The sequence below is a fragment of the Hypanus sabinus genome, chromosome 9, assembly GCF_030144855.1.
Source record: "Hypanus sabinus isolate sHypSab1 chromosome 9, sHypSab1.hap1, whole genome shotgun sequence".
NCBI lineage: Eukaryota > Metazoa > Chordata > Chondrichthyes > Myliobatiformes > Dasyatidae > Hypanus > Hypanus sabinus.
This window is the reverse complement of record NC_082714.1, coordinates 10512572-10530949: the sequence shown is the minus strand read 5'-3', so window position 1 is coordinate 10530949 and position 18378 is coordinate 10512572. Positions and strand designations below refer to the sequence as shown.

Genomic DNA, 18378 nt, shown 5'->3' with positions numbered 1-18378 from the left:
TCAATGTTCATGTCATCAGATAAGAGGCTATCCAGATGGAATACAAGCTGTTGCTCTTCCACCCTGAGGGTGGCCTCATTTTGGCACAAGAGGCATCCATGGTGGAACACATCGGAATAGAAATAGGATTCTGAATTAAAACGTGTTGCTAAACTATTGTGATTAAAATTAATTTCTACAGTTTAGCAACATTACGACCACTTTGCACTACAATAGTCTTTGTTCGAACTGTGATATTTCTTGTAAATATTTCATAAATTAATATTCAATATTTTGTGAATTAGGTTTATCTGATGGTGCTACAAGTACATACATGTGCATAAGACAGTACACTTGACTTTGAAACTTGCACATTTTATATCTGAATTTGCAGTGCTCAAGCATATTATTTTACAGGATACAACACACACAAAATGCTGGTGGAACACAGCAGGCCAGGCAGCATCTATAGGGGGAAGCGTTGTTGACGTTTTGGGCTGAAACCCTTTGTCAGGACTGTTCCACCAGCATTTTGTGTGTGTTGTTTGAATTTCTAGCATTTGCAGATTTCCTCATGTTTTATTTTTACAGGATGCTCTTATTACCCCAGAACTGATGCCTTACAACCAATGAAAAGAGGATTGCCTACTCCAGAGAGACTTCTTAAAAAAACTAAGATCAGCAGCAAGCACGGTCACTTTCCCATTGACAGCAAAATCTGGACAACTTACTCAAATAAATATGCTTCACAAAGTCCAACCCAATGCCTCATTATGACAGGCGGAAACAGGAAAGGGCACCGACCATGGCTCCGGTGAAGCTGTAAAAGGCAATCTCCTGTAGCGGATGCAATGGATTATAGAAACACTGATGAACTCCAATCATACCATTGACATTGGACAATGGAGACATGAGGTCATCAATGGTCTATGCTCCACTGGGAGACAAGGGTGCAAGAAGAATTCAAATAAATGGACACATTTCACATATTGTCCCCAAAATAAAACTGTCCCTTACCTCCAGATTCCAAAGCAAAGTCCACCATTCCAGTCCGATCTTCACTGTACAGTCTTAAAGCATTACCCACGATAACATGTACTTGCTGCAAGAGAAACCAGGAGATTTAAAAAAAATAGTAACCCACATTCTGAAAAACCTGCAAATTTTATGGAAATTTACCATACTTTGGCTCAAATATACTGAATGAAGTAAAACTTAATTACACAAAAATAAACTTCACCAAATCCCTTAAAGAAAATCCAAAGTTTAAAATACACAAGGACATTTAAAGTTAAACCACAAGAATACAAATTGTAAATAACTTGCTCCAGCAAAACCAGTCTTCAGAACACTTTCTTTATCAAATGATATAATGTCAGCACAAAATTATTTGGACTGAATATATTAGCAACATGGAAAGCTTTAACTCAAAACTCCCACTGTTACTATCTTAAAAATATATTTGAGACGCAATATAAAATTATACACGGCCATATCATCGAAAATTAGGATCCCATTTTAAGGATACAAAGTTTTAAGGAAAAAGATAAATTGCTGAAATGATTAGAAATAATACCTTTTAACATAGAAAACACTCAAGGTACAAAACAGGAGCACAAGTAAACAAACTGTGAGACTGAGCCACAAGACTATGTTAGGGCACTTTTTTTAAGGACCATCTGAAAATGAGTAGTGGAATGTTCTAGGAAGAGAATTCTGGGATTAGGCAGGAGGGAACAACTGCCAATTGAATAATTAAAATCTAGGATGCCAGAATTTGAAGTACAAGAAGTTGTAAGGCTGAAGCTGACTGACAGAGAATCTGAAAATAAAATTCAGAAATGCTGGAATTAAATTCTAGCAGGCAGTTCTAGTTTCCAAAGGAGCACCTACAGATAGTGAAAGAAGACTTTCAGAATTAACTATTTTTCAGACTGCTGAGCACTTTTTGAAGTTTAGCACTTACTCTAATGTAATGTTTTATTCATATAGAACAATCTTTCACAAACAACATGCAAATTATCGGTACTTTAATGGATTGGAGAAGAGATCAAAATGCTGGTCAACGAAAAAAAAGTAAAATACTCTTTAAAAGACACTGGAAAATGGTTGATGCATCTTAGTTTGAATTGACCCTCAGGCCAAAAGTATGACATATTCAGATTCACATGGCTGGGAAATGGGACGTTAAAAAAAATTGAAAAGAGAACACTAAAGTCTTCAAACTGATTTGTTTGTTCAAAAAGCCAGTGAAACGTAGAAGAGGTGATGAGATTCTATATGAATGGAAGGGGTGCATTGCTTTGGATTAGTTAGATTGTGCAAAAGGAGAATACAGGAGAAAATTTAGCTCTCTAAGAAACTATGGAATAGAATTTGACTGCAGAGATGGAAGCCAAAAAATAGCAGTATGTAGAGAAAGTTCAGGGAGAGCTGCCATGCATTGTACAAAGCCTTGCAATGTTTCTTAGATATTACGAAATTCAAATATTTTTAAATAAGTTCCCAATATTTTGAGAGAAGTTTGGAACAATGAATGTAGTTCTACATGGACCAGGGCTGCCCCGAGAATGGAAATTAGAAACATAGAACACTACAGCACAAAAACAGGCCCTTCGACCTACCTAGTACAGGCGAACAATTATTCTGCCTAGTCCCATTGACTTGCACCCAAGCGATAGACCCCACAGCCCCATACCCGTCATCCAAGTACCTATTCAAATTTCTCAAATGTTGAAATCACACCTGCATTTTGCCAGCAATTCGCTCCACCATTCTGCAGAAATTCCCACTCAGTCTCCTTAAACAATTCACCTTGCACTTTAACCTATGACCTCTAGAGCTAGCCTCACGCCGCCTCAGTGGAAAAAGGCTGTTTGTATTTATCCTATCTAGAGCCCTGAATTACTCTTATCAAATCTCCCCTCATTCTACTACACGCTAGGGAATAAAGAGATAACCTATTCAACCCTTCCCTATAACTGCAGTCCTCATGCCCCGGCAAAATTCTCTCTGTACTCTTTCAATTTAATTGATATCTTTCCTGTAGGTAGATTATTGTCGTTATTTATTGGGGAAGGAGATCGTGTAATCAATAGTAAATGAGCTTTAAAACAATCCAATGGGAGAGAATAAAAACCTGTATTGCGGGGATATGCAAACTGACTATTATTGGAGTATAAAAGTTGCATTATTTGCTGTATAACCAAAACTATATAGTCAGCTTTGAAGCTTGCTATTTGCTATGCATGTATCCAGAATGAAATCTTAAGAATGTAGAAGACAATGCTGTGTTAATGAGAGGTAGCTAAGAGATGTAGATTAGAACACAATTAAGTCAATGGGTAGAAACAATAGTGGCGGATGTACTTGTGATATGCAACTACAGACTGATTGGATATGCTAATGCAACTAAACCAGGAGATTGCTATAAAAAATGCTATGTCCAAGGATCAGTGGGCAGTCAGCGACTAGCTCAATGACTGTCTCAGCTTTGATTTGCAAATTAAAAGTTTAACCCTTCTTGAAGAATCTTCTGCGCCTCCTGGTCGTTTGTGGGGCACGAGAAACCACGACACTATATAGACCTCCACAGAGGAATGACAACTCAAACCATACTCACTTCCTCAGAGATTCCACTTATTCCAGCATTATTAATCGCACATGCAGTCATCTGTGCGTCGGGGGGTCTTTTTGTTTCGATCCAGTGTTGAGTAAGATTTTTAAGGATTTTCATTTCCAAATCTTTCAAGAGGATCTGAAGTTCAGTTTGGCTGGCAAATTCAGAGGAGAGCCATTCCCTGAAGGATTCGGATGAAGTGTGTCTGCTCCCAAAAACAAGCAAGTTGACCAGTTCTCTAACCTGATTGTCTACCTGGGAAAACAACAAACTGTAATTTTAAAAACAGAAATAATGCAGATTATACTGGATGCTTGCAACATTACAAACATGTTTATTCCTTACTGAACAATATAGCATGGTAGTGCAGCAGTTAATATAACGCTATTACAGTGCAAGTGACACATGCTCAATTCCCAGATCTCTGAAAGGAGTTTGTATGTTCTCTGTGTCTGAGTGGGTTTTCTCTGGGTGCTCAGGTTCTCCCCGCATTCAAAAGATTTGTGGGTTAATAAGTCACATGGGGGTAACTGAGCAGCACAAGCTCGTTGGGTCGAATGGGTCAATGTTCCTGTGCTGCATCTCTAATAAAAATAATACAAAAATATCCAAATAATTTTGCAATGTGAAACTTCACACTTACATTTCCTTGAATTCCATCTATCTTTGCACAGGATGCTTTTAGTTCTTGCATACTTGAAAGTTCGGACTTGATTGTGGACAGCTCTATTTCTAATCTTTTCAGTTCAGATTCAAGATGCTGGTACTGTTCTTCATTCTCATTGCTTGAAGAGAAAAATAATAAAACTGGATATGGTATATATACACTGAGAAACCACTGCACATTTGTCAAGAGCAGTACAGTGTACTATACCTTGTAGTGCTGTGCTTGGCTAATTCCACTTCTTGATATACTTCCTGTAGATGTTAAACAAAGAAAATTTACTTTTAGAGATAGCTTTCCAGTCATGTACAGTAGTCCATCAAGTAGTAAAAAACATTAGGAAGAAACAACAAATCTCTCTTCTTGAGTAACACACACAAAATGCTGGATGAACTCAGCAGGTCAGGCAGCATCTATGAAAGAAATAAAAGTTGACACTTTAGGCTGAGACATGAAACGACGACTCTTTATTCCTCTCCATAGATGCTGCCTGTCTTGCTGAGTTCCTCCAGCATTTTGTGTGCGTTACTTTGGATTTGCAGAATCTGTTGCATTTATTAACTTTTCTTAACTTCAAGTGAAACACTCATTTAAAATATTGGACTAGGCTCATTAACATGCCTTCTATGTATTTGCCTAGATACTATGATTTTCAAATCTTTAGGTAGTTTTGTTTTGTTTTCCAGCTCACTCCTTTACCTGTCAAATTACCAAAGCACAAATGCTGAATCTAGCTGCACTTTGTTTGCAGGGCTCATGGGAGTGTCTTTGAATAGCGCTAATCAAGGTATTGTTGTGCTGGATTACAAACCAGAACCTCACAATTAACTTACTGCACCACCCTGAATCAGGGCCGTTCTGTAGTCATCCACTGAAATTTAATGAGTTATTTAAATTATTGTCACAACAGATGGTGTGCCAGATTCACAAGCTCTGCACCTTGTGCAACAATGAAGCTCCAGATGGACAATGCTTCAATAGCAGTACAAAAAAACTATTCCAATTCACTTAGATGGAGGCATCAAATTTATAAAGCACTTAACAGTTAGCTTTTGAAGGTAAACAATGCAGTGCATTGTGTTCAACATTGCATGAAGAATAACTATATGTAATCAAATGCCTTCATATGCATAAAATAATTTCCAATGAATAATGTGAAAGAAACCCAGCGTAATTGATCGGCTGTCCAGTGATGACTGGATAATTAATGTCAGAGAGACTTGTGACAAATTTTTCTGAAGCAGTGGAAGCTGAAGGGAGATCTGATAGAGGTTTATAAAATTATAGATACAGGTGTCCCCTGCTTTATGAATGTTCACTTTACATCGCCTTGCTTTTACAAAAGACCTACATTAATGACCTGTTTTCGCATTACGAAGAGGATTTTCGCTTTTATGAAGATTTTTCACATATAAATTAATGGTTCTTCACTTTACACCATTTTGGTTTAAGAAAGGTTTCATAGGAATTTTACCTTTGTAAAGGGGGGGAGGAACACCTGTAGATAGAGTGGACGGGGTGGGGGGGGGGGGGGGGATGTGAAAGGCAAGGTTTTTTTAAGCTCAGAGTAGTGGATGCCTGGGATGCATTGCTTGGTATGATGGCAGAGGCCAAAATATTAGAGACTTGCAAGAGACGTTTGGATGGCTACATGGATGTAAGGAAAATGGAGGGAGATGAATCTTGCGTAGATAGGAGAGATTAGTGTTTTGGTGTTTTTGACTTGCTTTTTAGCTGGCTTGGGACAACATTGTGGGCTGAATGGCCTGGAGATGGAGCAGGGGGAATCAGAGGTCAGTGTCCGAGCAGAAGTCTGGTGTGTCGTAGGAGGATGGACGATCTAAGGTTGTGTGCCCAGAGACCCAAGATCTTGGGGTGCAGAGCTTGGAAAAAGCAACTCAATAGACTTTTAACATCGTAAACTAACGAGTTGATTGTTACGTCTCCCCTTTTGGTGTGAAATGGAGACACCTCTTTCTCCCTTATTGGGGGGGAGAGAGCCTGTAGTAGTATGTCGAATGCTGGGTGAACAATGTAGTCTTTTGAGTACTGCAAGTCTGTGTCCTTGCTGTTGCTTGAGTGCTTGGTGGCGTGTTTTTTTTTGCCCGGGGGGGGGTGGAAGAGGGGGGATTGTTGCTTGCTGCCACTTACTTGCAGGAAGGAGAGGAGCTGTGGGGGGGGGGACAGTCTTTGGGGTTCTAACATTAAACTGTCATTCATTCTTTGGGGGTACTCTTCTGCTTTTGTGGATGGTTGCAAAAAAAAAAGCATTTCCGAATGTGTACACATTTCCTCTGACATTATATGTACCTTTGAAACCTTTGAAGTCCTTGCATCAGGACTGAGAGCAGTGAGAGAGATTGTAGATATGTAAGCACAAGGGATGCTACAGATCCAGAGCAACACACACAAAATGTGGCAGGAACTCAGCAGGTTATGCGGCATCTATGAAGGGGAATAAACAGTTGGTGTTTCGGGCTGAGACCCTTTATCAGGTTTGGAAAGGAAGGGGAAAGCATAGATACATGAGAGAAAAAGGTGACACAGAGGCTGCAACTAGCTTGGAGAGGGAAAACAAAATTAATAGGCAGATGGAGCCGGGTGGTGAAGTGGGGGTAGGAAGGACTGTAGAGACTATTCAATAAACTGAATAGGTTTTAAGTGCAATTTTAAAAATGAACAAGTTTACTAATTATAGAATTTTATAAGCAACACATCCACTGCTGATGCAACTGCAAACGAATGGCAAAGAAACCTCTTTCAGAAGCATTACTGGCTCCCTTATGCTACATAATTCCTTTGCCGATACTCAAATAAAGAGATCGAGTACAAGTTTCTGTCTACTTTCCAGATATTTACAGTTGCATCCATTTGCACTTTCACTCTACAATCAACACCATGATTATTTTAATAAATCCAAATTGCCAGGGATCACATTATAATTTCACTCAAACTAAAATTACAAGATTAACCAGAAAATTAGACTGATTGAAGTCTACAAGCATCAACAATTCCAAAGTTTTGATTTTTCTTCTCCCAAGAACATCTTATGTTGGGATATTGCAAACTGCTTCTTTTCAATTAGTCATTTACAGTCTGCTTTTACAAGCTGTTTCAGAATTAAGCCTAACCCAAAGCATTCACTGGGGATTTTGAGACAGGAAGTGTCCAAATATTCTACAATTATGTGTCATATTATGAACTAGCAGGTGTGTAATTACCAAGTTACAGTACCTCTGATCTGTTAGACAAACTCTGAAGCATAAGCTCCAGTTCAGCGATTCTTAACTCGTGCTTCTGTTGTAAAGCCAAAAACTGGTCCTGGTAAAGAGAAAAGAAAAATTGCTAAAATTTGTCTGTTAGGAAGTGGTTGATGTGACCAAATGTGCATATAATCCAATTTAAAGCATTCCAAGAAATTGTTACCACTTTATGAAAGATGTTGCCATCGTAAGGCACTAAGTTAGTTTATTATCAAAGCACACGTGTCATCCGATACAAACTTGAGATTCATTTCCTTGTGGGCATACTCAATAAATCTATAGAATAATAACCACAACAGAATCAGTAAAAGACTGCCCAACTTGGGCATTCAACCAGAGCACAGAAGACAACAAAGTGGGGAAATACTAAAAAGTAGTAATAACTAAATATTGAGAGCATGAGATGAAGAGTCCTTTAAAGCGAATCCATTGTTTGTGGGAACATTTCAATGACGGAGCAAGCAAAGTTGAGTGGTGCTTGGGGGGGTGGGGGGAATGGGTTTTCTAAGAGTAAGTAAATCTCAGCTGTTGAGTTTAAATATAATGTAAACAAGTTATCACAGTGGCAAAGGCAATATAGCCACATTAGTAAAAGGGCAGATATCAAAATATCCAAAAGCCTCTACTCCAAGCCTATCTTATCACTGGTCAGCAGCACCATTTATTTTCAAAGTGGTCTAAGGTCTAGCATAATACTATAACATAGCAGTTCAGCAACAAAACAAAGTTCAAAGTAAATTTATTAACAAAATACATGCATGTCACTATATACATCATCTTGAGATTCATTTTCTTGCATGTATTCATAATTAATCAAAGAAATACCATAGAATCAATGAAAAATTATAACACAAATTACAAAAATCAAGCTGCCATAGTAACTTAGCAGCTAGCACAACACTACTACAGATCAGGGTATCAGTGATCAGTGGTGTCAGTTTTGGCATCCTCCAAGAAAATTTGTACATTCTTCCCATGTGCATGTGGGTTTCCTCCCACAGTCTAAAGATATACTGGTTAGTAGGTGAATTGGTCATTGTAAATCGTCCTTAATTAGGTCAAGATTAAATCAGTGGGTTGCTGGGCCAAAAGGCTTTATCTCTAAATAAATAAATGAAACAGACTGATAAGTATCCAATGTGTAAAAAGACAATCTGAGCAAATACAATAAACAAACAAATCCTGAGAACATGAGAAGTACAGTCTTCGAAAGTGAGTCCATAGATTGTAGAATCAGTTCAGAGTTGAGGAGACTGAAGATACCACAGTGGTTCAGGAGCTGATGTTTCATCCTTTGGCCCATCACTTTCTTGTTCACCATGTTGCCAATTTAAACTGTACATCTGCCTGTACGTTGTCTATATCTCTTAATTCCTTACCTGCTTGTCCAAATACCTCTTAAACTTTGCTATTACTGTAGGCCAAGGTAGAACAAATGACCCTATGTCCTGGCAATTCTGGACAATGTTTCTCACCCTCTGCATGCCACCTTGGCTGAACAGAGAAGCCCTTTTAGTAACAGACTAAGACAACTGCACTGCTTCAGAGTGCCAAATGAGGCCATTCTTACCCTCAGCCATTAGGCTCTATAAATGAGTCAACCTATAGCTGGGGAAGTGATGACCTCCACCTCTTAAAGACTGTTTATGGTAACTTATTTTTTATTCTTTCCATTTCTCTACTAATATTTGTATATCTGTGCACTTGTAATGCTACTGTGGCACTGTAATTTCCTTTGGGATCAATAAAGCATCCATCTGCAGACTCATTTTCAAGGACTCTACCAATCAGTGTTAATTATCTTTATATTTATTTTCACTTGCATGATTTGTCTTTTGTGCATTGGTTGTTTGACAGTCTGTGTTATTTATAGCTTTACATAAATTCTATTACATTTCTTTATTTTCCCAAAAATGCCTGCAAGAAATCAAATCTCAAGGTAGCATGTAGTGAAATGTATTTTGATAATAAATTTACTTTGAACTTTTGAAATCAGTCAAGCCATTTCCCAAACTCTCAGGTTTCTAATGTTGGAATTTTACTGATGTTCCATCTGTAAAGAATCACACTCTTGCAACTTATTTCCAGCATGTTCTAACAGGGTCATTCTCTCTGCCAGTTGTTCAAGGTACTGCTCACTTCTTTCATAGAGGCAGCTTCATTCTCCGTATAAAGTCCGAAGCATCCAGGCAACTAAATGATATTGGAGAGTACAAAACCACCATCATATTCACCCAACAATGATTCTAACAGAATTCAAAAGATTTTTTTGAATCTAATGTTCTTGCATTTCCCAATAAGTCCCAATACCAACTCAAGTCTCAGCCAGCTCGTTTAGCAAAGACATAATTCCATAAAAGAAAAATCTTTTCATCTTTTTCCAAAAGCCTTTTACTGAAACACGCTCCCTGAAGGGTTTAGATACAAAGTGTGCGAACTGATGGCAAGTGCAAAAATTCTATTTGCACATAGCATGCAGTACAGCCCTTCAATTCTTTAAACCCCACCCCCTAATGAAAAGCTGCACAATTATCTTTACTGCAAAATGAAGCAGCAAATAATTACTACCTAAGAGCAGTGAAATATTTTCATAGGAAATGTTTCACACTGGCTTCTCACCAGCTAGACGGCTACGAGAACACACGATGTAGGATTGTACATTTTGAAACCCTCACCGTGTGGGTGTACACATCAGTTGTAGATAGAACACTGTTACAATAACAATACTATTTGGAAATGTTGTTACTTTTTAAATGTGTTTAAAAGATTAATAATGTTAAAAGTTTTCCAAAATGCTTCATTTATTTCCATGTCTCTGTTACACTCTTAAAACAATGAACACATAAATAAGCAACAGAACTTAATACTTTTCCTTTAAGTCTATAACTAGGTCATTTTTCTTTAACTTTTGTTGCTAATCTTGAAATTCAGCTACAGGTTGGCAAGTATGACATGGTGGCCATCTCTGAAACTTGGCTAAAGGATGGCTGCCATTGGGAGCTGAATGTCCAAGGATACATGGTGTATCAGAAAGATAGGTTAGTAGGCAGAGGGGATGGTGTGGCCCTGTGTCTAAGAAATATTAAATTATTAGAAAGGGATGACATAGGATCAAAAGGTGGAGAGTTAAGAAATGGCAAGGGTAAAAGGACCCTAATGGCAGTTGTATACAGGCTTCCAAACAGCAGCTGGAACGTGGATTACAAATTACAGCAGGAGACACAAAAGGCATGTCAGAAGGGCAATGTCATGATGTTCGTTGGGGATTTTAACATGAAAGTGGATTGGAAAAACCGCTACTGGACCTCAAGAGAAAGAATTTCTAGAATATCTAAGGGTTGGCTTTTTAGAACAGCTTGTAATTGAGCCCACTAGCCGTGCTGGATTGGGTGTTGTACCATGATTTGAAGGTGATAAGAGAGCTTAAGGAACCCTGAGGGAACGGTGATCACAATATGATCGAGTTCACTTTGAAATTTGAGAAGAAGAAACTAAATTCCAATGTGTCAGTATTTCAGTGGAATAAAAGGAAATTACAATAGCATGAGGGGGGAGCTGGCCAAGGTTGACTGGAAAAGGACACTAGCAGGAAGGGCAGCATAGCAGCAATGGCTGGAGTTACTGTGAAAAATGACTGAAGTGCAAGATAGATATATTCCAAATAAGAAGAAATTTTCGAATGGAAGGAGGTCAGTACCGTGGCTGACAAGTGAATTCAAAGCAAAAGAGGGCATACAAGGAAACCAAAGTTAAAAGGAAGATAGAGGATTGAAAAGCTTTTAAAAACTTGCAGAAGGAAACCAATGTCAATAGGAAGGAAAAGATGAATTATGAGAGGAAGCTAGCAACTAATATCAAAGAAGATACTAAAAGCTTTTTAAGAATATAAAAAGTAAAAGAGTTAAGCATAGATCTCCAGCGCCAATACAAAGTGACGCTGTAGATATTGTAATGAGAGACGCAGAGATGGCAGAGGAACTGAATGCATATTTTGCATCAGTCTTCACAGTGGAAGACATCAGCACTATACCAAACATTCAAGAGTGTTAGGGAAGTGAAGTATATGCAGTGAAAATTATGACTGAGAATGTGTTCAGGAAGCTTAATGGCCTGAGGGTGGATAAATCTCCTGGACCTAATGGAATGCACCCTCAGGTTCTGAAGGAAGTAGCTGGAGAGACTGCGGGGGCATTAACAATATTCTTTCAAGAATCAATAGATTCTGTCATTGTACCGGATGACTGGAAAATTGCAAATGTTACTCCGCTATTTAAGAAGGGTGGGAGGCAGCAGAAAGGAAATTATAGACCTGTTAGCCTGACATCAGTGGTTGGGAAGTTGTTTGAATCGATTGTTATGGATGAGATTACGGAATACCTGGAGGCACATGACAAGATAGACCAAAGCCAGCATGGTTTTCTGAAAGTCCTGCCTGACTAACCTACTGCAATCTTTTGAGGAAATTACAAGTAGGGTAGACAAAGGAGATGCAGTAGATATGGTGTACTTGGATTTTCACAAGACTTTTGACAAGGTGCTGCACGTGAGGCTGCTTTGCAAGATAAGAGCCCATGGAACTACAGGGAAGTTACTAGCATGGGTGGAACATTGGCTAATGGGCAGAAAACAGAGTGGGAATAAAGGGGTTCTTTTCTGGCTGGTTGCCAGTTACCAGTGGAGTTCCACAGGGGTCGATCGGTGTTGGGACCACTGCCTTTTATGATGTATGTCAATAATTTGGACTATGGGGTTAATGGATTTGTGGCTAAATTTGCCGATGATACAAAGATAGGTGGAAGAGCTGGTACTGTTGAGGAAACAGAGAGACTTGGATAGTCTAGGGAATGAGCAAAGAAGAGGCAAGTGAAATACAATGTTGAAAAGTGTATGGTCATGCACTTTAGTGGAAGAAATAAATGGACAGACTATTATTTAGATAGGGAGATGCTTCAAAATGCAGAGATGCAAAGAGACTTGGGAGTTCTTGTGTAGGATACCCTAAAGGTTAACCTTCAGGTCGAGTCGGTGGTGAAGAGCAGGGATGTAATGTTGAGGCTCTATAAGGAACTCATGAGACCACATTTGGGAGTATTGTGTGCAGTTTTGGGCTCCTTATTTTAGAAATGTCAGAGAAGATTCACAAGAATGATTCTAGGAATGAAAGGGTTACCCCATATGAGGAATGTCTGGCAGCTCTAGGGCTATATTCCTTGGAGTTCAGGAGAATCGGGGGAAGGGGAAGGTGGAAAGGTGAATCTCAGAGATGTTCAGAATGTTAAAAGGCCTGAACAGATTAGATATGGCAAAGTTATTTCCCATGATAGGGGAGTCTAAGGCAAGAGGACTCGACTTCAGGAATGAAGGACGTCCATTTTGAACAGAGATGTGGAGGCCAAGTCATTAGATACGTTTCGATAGAGATAGATAAGTTCCTGATTAACCAGGGCATCAAAGGGTATGGGGAGAAGGCAAGGGAATGGGGATGACTGGAAGAATTGGATCAGCCCTTGGTTGAATGACAGAGCAGACTCAATGGGCTGAATGGCCTGCTTCTGCTGCTTTATCTTATGGTCTTAATTTATTAATCAATGTTAATCTCTGCTCAAAATTACAATGGGACACAGGAGAATTTTTACGGATGATTATTGCCAATTTGGGCCTCAAAAAGATTTGCCACCCTGAGCTTAAAAATTTCAGAAGCATAATGGACCAAAGGGCCTGTTTCTGTGCTTTAGTGCTCTTTGACTATTCATTCATTATGCGCTGTCTTGTATGATGTAGGCAATCATGTCTTTCCATGACCATGACTGTTCTTGGCAAATTTTCTATGAAAGTGGTTTGCCATTGCGTACTTCTGGGCAGTATCCCCAGCCATGATCAATACTCTTCAGAGATTGTCTGTCTGGCATCAGTGGACACATAGCCAGGACTTGTGGTATACACTGACTCTCATGGTTTCAAGTGATCCTGATCCCGGGTGGTGCAGGTGCTATAGCTGGCTCAGGGTAACCCGGAGGCTAGTGAAGGGAAGGGGCACTTTACATCATTTTGGTAGAGATGCATCTCCACCCTGCCACCAACTCTTTAAATACTTAAAGGGTTTTATTACAATTCAAAGTGGTACATAAAGTTCATGTCTAAAGACAAGCTCTCTAGTTTCTACGCAGATATTTCCCTTTACTGTGATAAATGTACTAATAGAGTGGCCACACTAATTCATATGTTTTGGACATGTCCAAGCCTTGAAAAATTTTGGAAAGATAAATTTCAAACTTTTTCTATACTTTTCAATGTTAGTTTTAAGCCCAATCCCTTGACTGCCATGTTTCGTATTGTTGAGGATAGTATTATAAAACTGAAGCCATCTAATTTGCGGTTATTGGCCTTTATGTCTCTTATGGCCAGGAGGGCAATCTTGCTCAAATGGAAGGAGGCTGCCCCACCCACTCATGTTCAATGGCTATCTGAAATTCTGTTGTGCCTTGATCTAGAGAAGATTCGTTGTTCGATTTCTGATTCTAAACATGATTTTCTAATGTTATGGGAACCCTTTCTGAGTTATTTTCATAATCTTTGAACTGTTATTAAAGTATGGGTCTGAGCCATTATTAATATAATATTATATGGTAAGGTTTTTTTTTCTTTCTTTCTCTTTTTTTTTCCCCACCAACCAGCTCATTTTGGTAGTGGGGGTAGATTTTTTTTTAATAAATTACAATTATTTTATTTCATTCCATTTCATGATTCAATCTTTTTTCCTACATGATTGATTTGGAATATGGGATACTGTGATCATATTACTGTGATTTAAATGTAATTTGTATTACTTGTATCCTTATGAATTTTGTCTTTGTATTCATGCAATTTATATATTATTAATAAAAATTTTGAAAGAAAAAATACTGTCCTCTGGAGAGTTAAGACCAATTCAGAAAGTTGCCCCTGCAGTCACCTTGTATCAACCATGCACACTGATGGTTATGGTTATTCAAAAAATATATTTGCAGATAAAAGGGCCCAGTAACATAACAGGTTGACACAATCATTGTTCAAGTCCAGGTGCACCCTGATGTATGTAAAGCAGCCCAAAGATGCAACTCATAACTAAAAATAATTGCACTGTTTGGTTCACCTCAGGCTTTACAAACCAAAACCTAGTTGGAAACAGTTCTCAGACCCACAGATGAGACTGCTGTTAAACTCCATAGTAAACTGAATATATTAGAATATGCTACCTCAGAAGTGGCTTCCTCTAATGTTTAACTGCAGTAACATACCTGGGAATGGTCAGTCCTTTCCCACTTTATATCCTCCCACAGCACGTTTGAATGCTGGCTGATCAGATTTCGGACAAGGATAGAGATTTTTTCTTTGTCGCTCATCTCTCTGACCTGCTCCTGCAGCTTCTCTAACAAGCCAACAAGCTGACCATGACGAACATCTGAAGTGTGGGCAGTCTGACTACATTTGTCATTCAGAAGAGCAACCTGCTTTTCCAACTCTGCCACACGGCTCCAGTCAAAATGGTGTCCAGTATCCTAAAACAAACAACCACACAGTGGAATAACAGCACTTCAAATCCTGAACAATGCCACACAAACTTAATTGTAGTAAAATGCCTCCCCAGAGGGCCACGACAGCCAGCAATGTTATTGATGTGCAGGAAGGTGCAGAAAAAACTCTATGGAAAGCATTAACCATGAGTGTAAAGAATGAAAAGGCACTGCACAGTTTATTCTTGTACTTTTAAAATTATGAATAAAGTTTATTTTGATAATAAAAAATATGCTGGAAGCATTACCAGTGGAATTTGTGGAGAAACTGGAATCTCCTCATTTGTCTGAATATTTGGTACAATTTCCTTTGAACGTTGCGTTGTTTGTAATGCTGTCCCATTGAAGATTGGCAATAACGACCACAAACCTGCCAGACCATAGTACCGCAAACCAACTGAAGAAATAAAAGGGATTTTATGGAATAAAATTACAACAGTGCACTAAAGATAGTGATCAATGATTTGCTACAGATTGATGTAATTTCTGTCTGAATATATAGCACAGCAAAATGGATTAAATCTCTACAAGTTTTTTGTCTCATTGTCCACTGGAATTTGTTAACAGCAACAAATCCATGCATATTCTAACATTTTAGAAACATAATAACTTGATCAGCTATATATGCAAACCGAAACATTAAATACTTGAAAATTTATCCAAAGTAGCTTTTGGTTCCTTTCATCAGTATCAGGTTAATCTTAAAAGCTTCTTTAGCAAACCACTAGATGACACTGTTTTAAGAATTGAAACAACCCAAGAGTTGAACGCTAAAATAATTAAATCATGTGATTTCTTTTTGCATACAATATGCAAGAAAGCAGGATGGTTATCAATGCTAAAAGGAGCAGAGAATGAATATCATCATTACAACATGGGAGAATACAAAAGACTGAAAAGCACAAACAGATTGTGGTATAAAACAAAATAGATATAATAATTTAGAAGCCATCAACATCGGCAAAATCTTTTGGATCTATAACTTAGAACAATGATAATTTGACCATTTGGATGCCAGTTACCATTTCTAACAAATATAGGGAATCTTATTTAAATTCATATCTGAAGGCATAAATTCCATTGGAAACAACCTTTTCCCCACCCAAATAGTTCAGTTACAAACTACTTTAGTGAATTAGTAAATTTTGTGACTGGTCTCATCATCTCTTCCCAAAATTTAATTCTCCCTAAAAAAAAATAAACATTTCGCATCAATATATGCATGTTAATTACTTGAATAAATTTTGGTATAGAATCTGTTGGATAGTCACAGGATGCTATTGGTTTCGAGGCCAGTTTTGAGAGGCTTGGCCACAAGGAAACAGCACATCACTTGCTATGATTAGCTTTGTTTATCACACATACAATGTAGCTTAAAATAGAAGACCACAACAGCTTGGGACTGCATCTTGTTTGAATATGCAACAATCATCCTTAATGTACTACACAAATATTATGCTGTCATTTCTCCTCTTATGACATCATCCAAGATGTGTACCACTGCTTTGTCAGGTTGTTGACTGTTGCGAAAGGAGGATTGGGCATGGGGGCTAGCAATCTTGTTCCATAAAAATCCAGAGCTACAGAAACACTAGCAGAAGCTCCAAAGACTTCATCTTTGGAAAAGGGAAGATCTTAAGGTGGGTTACATCCAAGGGACATTTGAAAGACTGGCACAGGTCGGAAGACCCTGGTGAACTGTTGTTGGCAACCTTTATCCCGGTAGGGGTTTTGGGTTCAGTGGTGGTATGATCAATTGAATTGAGTACAATGTCCTCCTAAAAAATTGTCTATTGGTGGCTCCTCAGGTGACTGTAGAGGCCGATATGGGATCTACATTCACTGGTGCAGTGTAGCAGGAGTATTACTTATAGAACTGAATCATTGACTGCCTACACTAGGCACTTGAGGATAATACCAATACCTGAGCCCTGGAACAATACCACCACAGATACAATTAAAGTGCAAACACACTGCGTTCACTTACCAAATAAAAGAAGAAATGGAATCAGTAAGAACAGCCATCTAAGCAATCTGGAAAGACACCTATAAAGACAACAAGTCCCAAGCTAAATTAAATCCAGTCAGTTGTAAAACTTCTGATAAATTTAGCACTCCTATTTTGCAAAGTAGAGGAAAGTGCTGAACTATGTCAGTGAAACATACCTGGTGAGCAAAAATACGTCAAGAAGGGACATTAAAGTAATCAACTGGTACCATCCAGTCCCAAGCCACCAAAATGCTCCAGTGGCAGCCTTTCCTAAAAACAAATGCAAAAGAATAATGTACAACCAAATAATCATGTGTTCACCCTGAGAAACAGCTGGGCACTAGTGCAACTACAAGAAGCGTACTGTACGAAACACCCTACTTACATATCCGAGAAAATAGAAACAAACATGAATCCAAGCTGCAAAAATGGTAAAGGAAACTAAGACAGACTCAAGAAGCCATCACAGTTATATTAGTCGTGGGCAAAATCAAAGCTTGCAGCACCCTTAATTATGTGCAGAACAAACAAAACAGACCTAGGTGACCAAGCGTGCAAAAGTGGAACAAATGCGGAACAAAAAAGAAAAAGAAAAATTAAATAACCTGGAGATACAATGGCCAACCACAGAATAGACAAGACCTTCCTGGATACAAACCAGGCAACAGTACCAGCGGCCTGGATCATTTGCAGCAACAATGAACCTACAAATATAAAACAAATCAAGCTGCAAATCAACTTAGTAACTGTAGATCATTTCTTTTGGGTGTAAATATTTTATTAAATATACCGCACAGAATTAGTAAACCAAATATTCTATTCATGCACTAAGTTTCACCTTTCAAAAAGTTAAGACAGTGGAAGAATTTTTTGTAAAAACAACCTGCATAAGAAAAGACCAGCCAGATAGTCCGTGTAATTCGTGTATGCTTCATGTATTTTATGGACTGCACCTCAGTGGATTTGTGTGTTTCGTGTTGCATCCCCTTACAGTCATCACCTGTTGATTGTGGTAGTACAATCCGTTAGTAAAGTGCACAACATGAACTGGTGGTCAAGCATTTTGGCTCCACAAGCACTGTGGAACAAGGCAGCAACATCCCGAAGCAAACTAAAATACTTACACAAAGACTCCCCATTTATATTCAGATGTCCATCCCCAGTAATCAATTCTTTTACATTCATTTGTCCACAGTAACTTGAATGGGCTGCAACACAGAAACCAATCCTTAGCTGACTTGGTTCAATATTTTGTCGAGAAAAATCTCGCTCCCAAATCAATTGGAAATTATTTATCATATTTGCATGTA

At 38.5% G+C, this 18378-nt stretch overlaps 1 protein-coding gene across 3 annotated transcripts in view; it reads right to left on the bottom strand.

Annotated features, from left to right (window-relative positions):
* The window catches only part of sun1b (Sad1 and UNC84 domain containing 1b), an 83358-nt gene that overhangs the window by 11186 nt on the left and 53794 nt on the right, over positions 1-18378 (bottom strand). For all 3 annotated transcript variants that reach the window (XM_059979035.1, XM_059979033.1, XM_059979034.1), the window contains exons 8-19: positions 18193-18276; positions 17952-18068; positions 17674-17772; positions 17245-17338; positions 17066-17124; positions 15327-15475; positions 14803-15063; positions 7497-7583; positions 4473-4516; positions 4242-4383; positions 3602-3853; positions 997-1081 (exon numbers count right to left, since the gene is read on the bottom strand). In XM_059979035.1, coding sequence (XP_059835018.1) covers positions 997-1081; positions 3602-3853; positions 4242-4383; positions 4473-4516; positions 7497-7583; positions 14803-15063; positions 15327-15475; positions 17066-17124; positions 17245-17338; positions 17674-17772; positions 17952-18068; positions 18193-18276 — 1473 coding nt within the window. The remainder of the gene's footprint in view (positions 1-996; positions 1082-3601; positions 3854-4241; positions 4384-4472; positions 4517-7496; positions 7584-14802; positions 15064-15326; positions 15476-17065; positions 17125-17244; positions 17339-17673; positions 17773-17951; positions 18069-18192; positions 18277-18378) is intronic.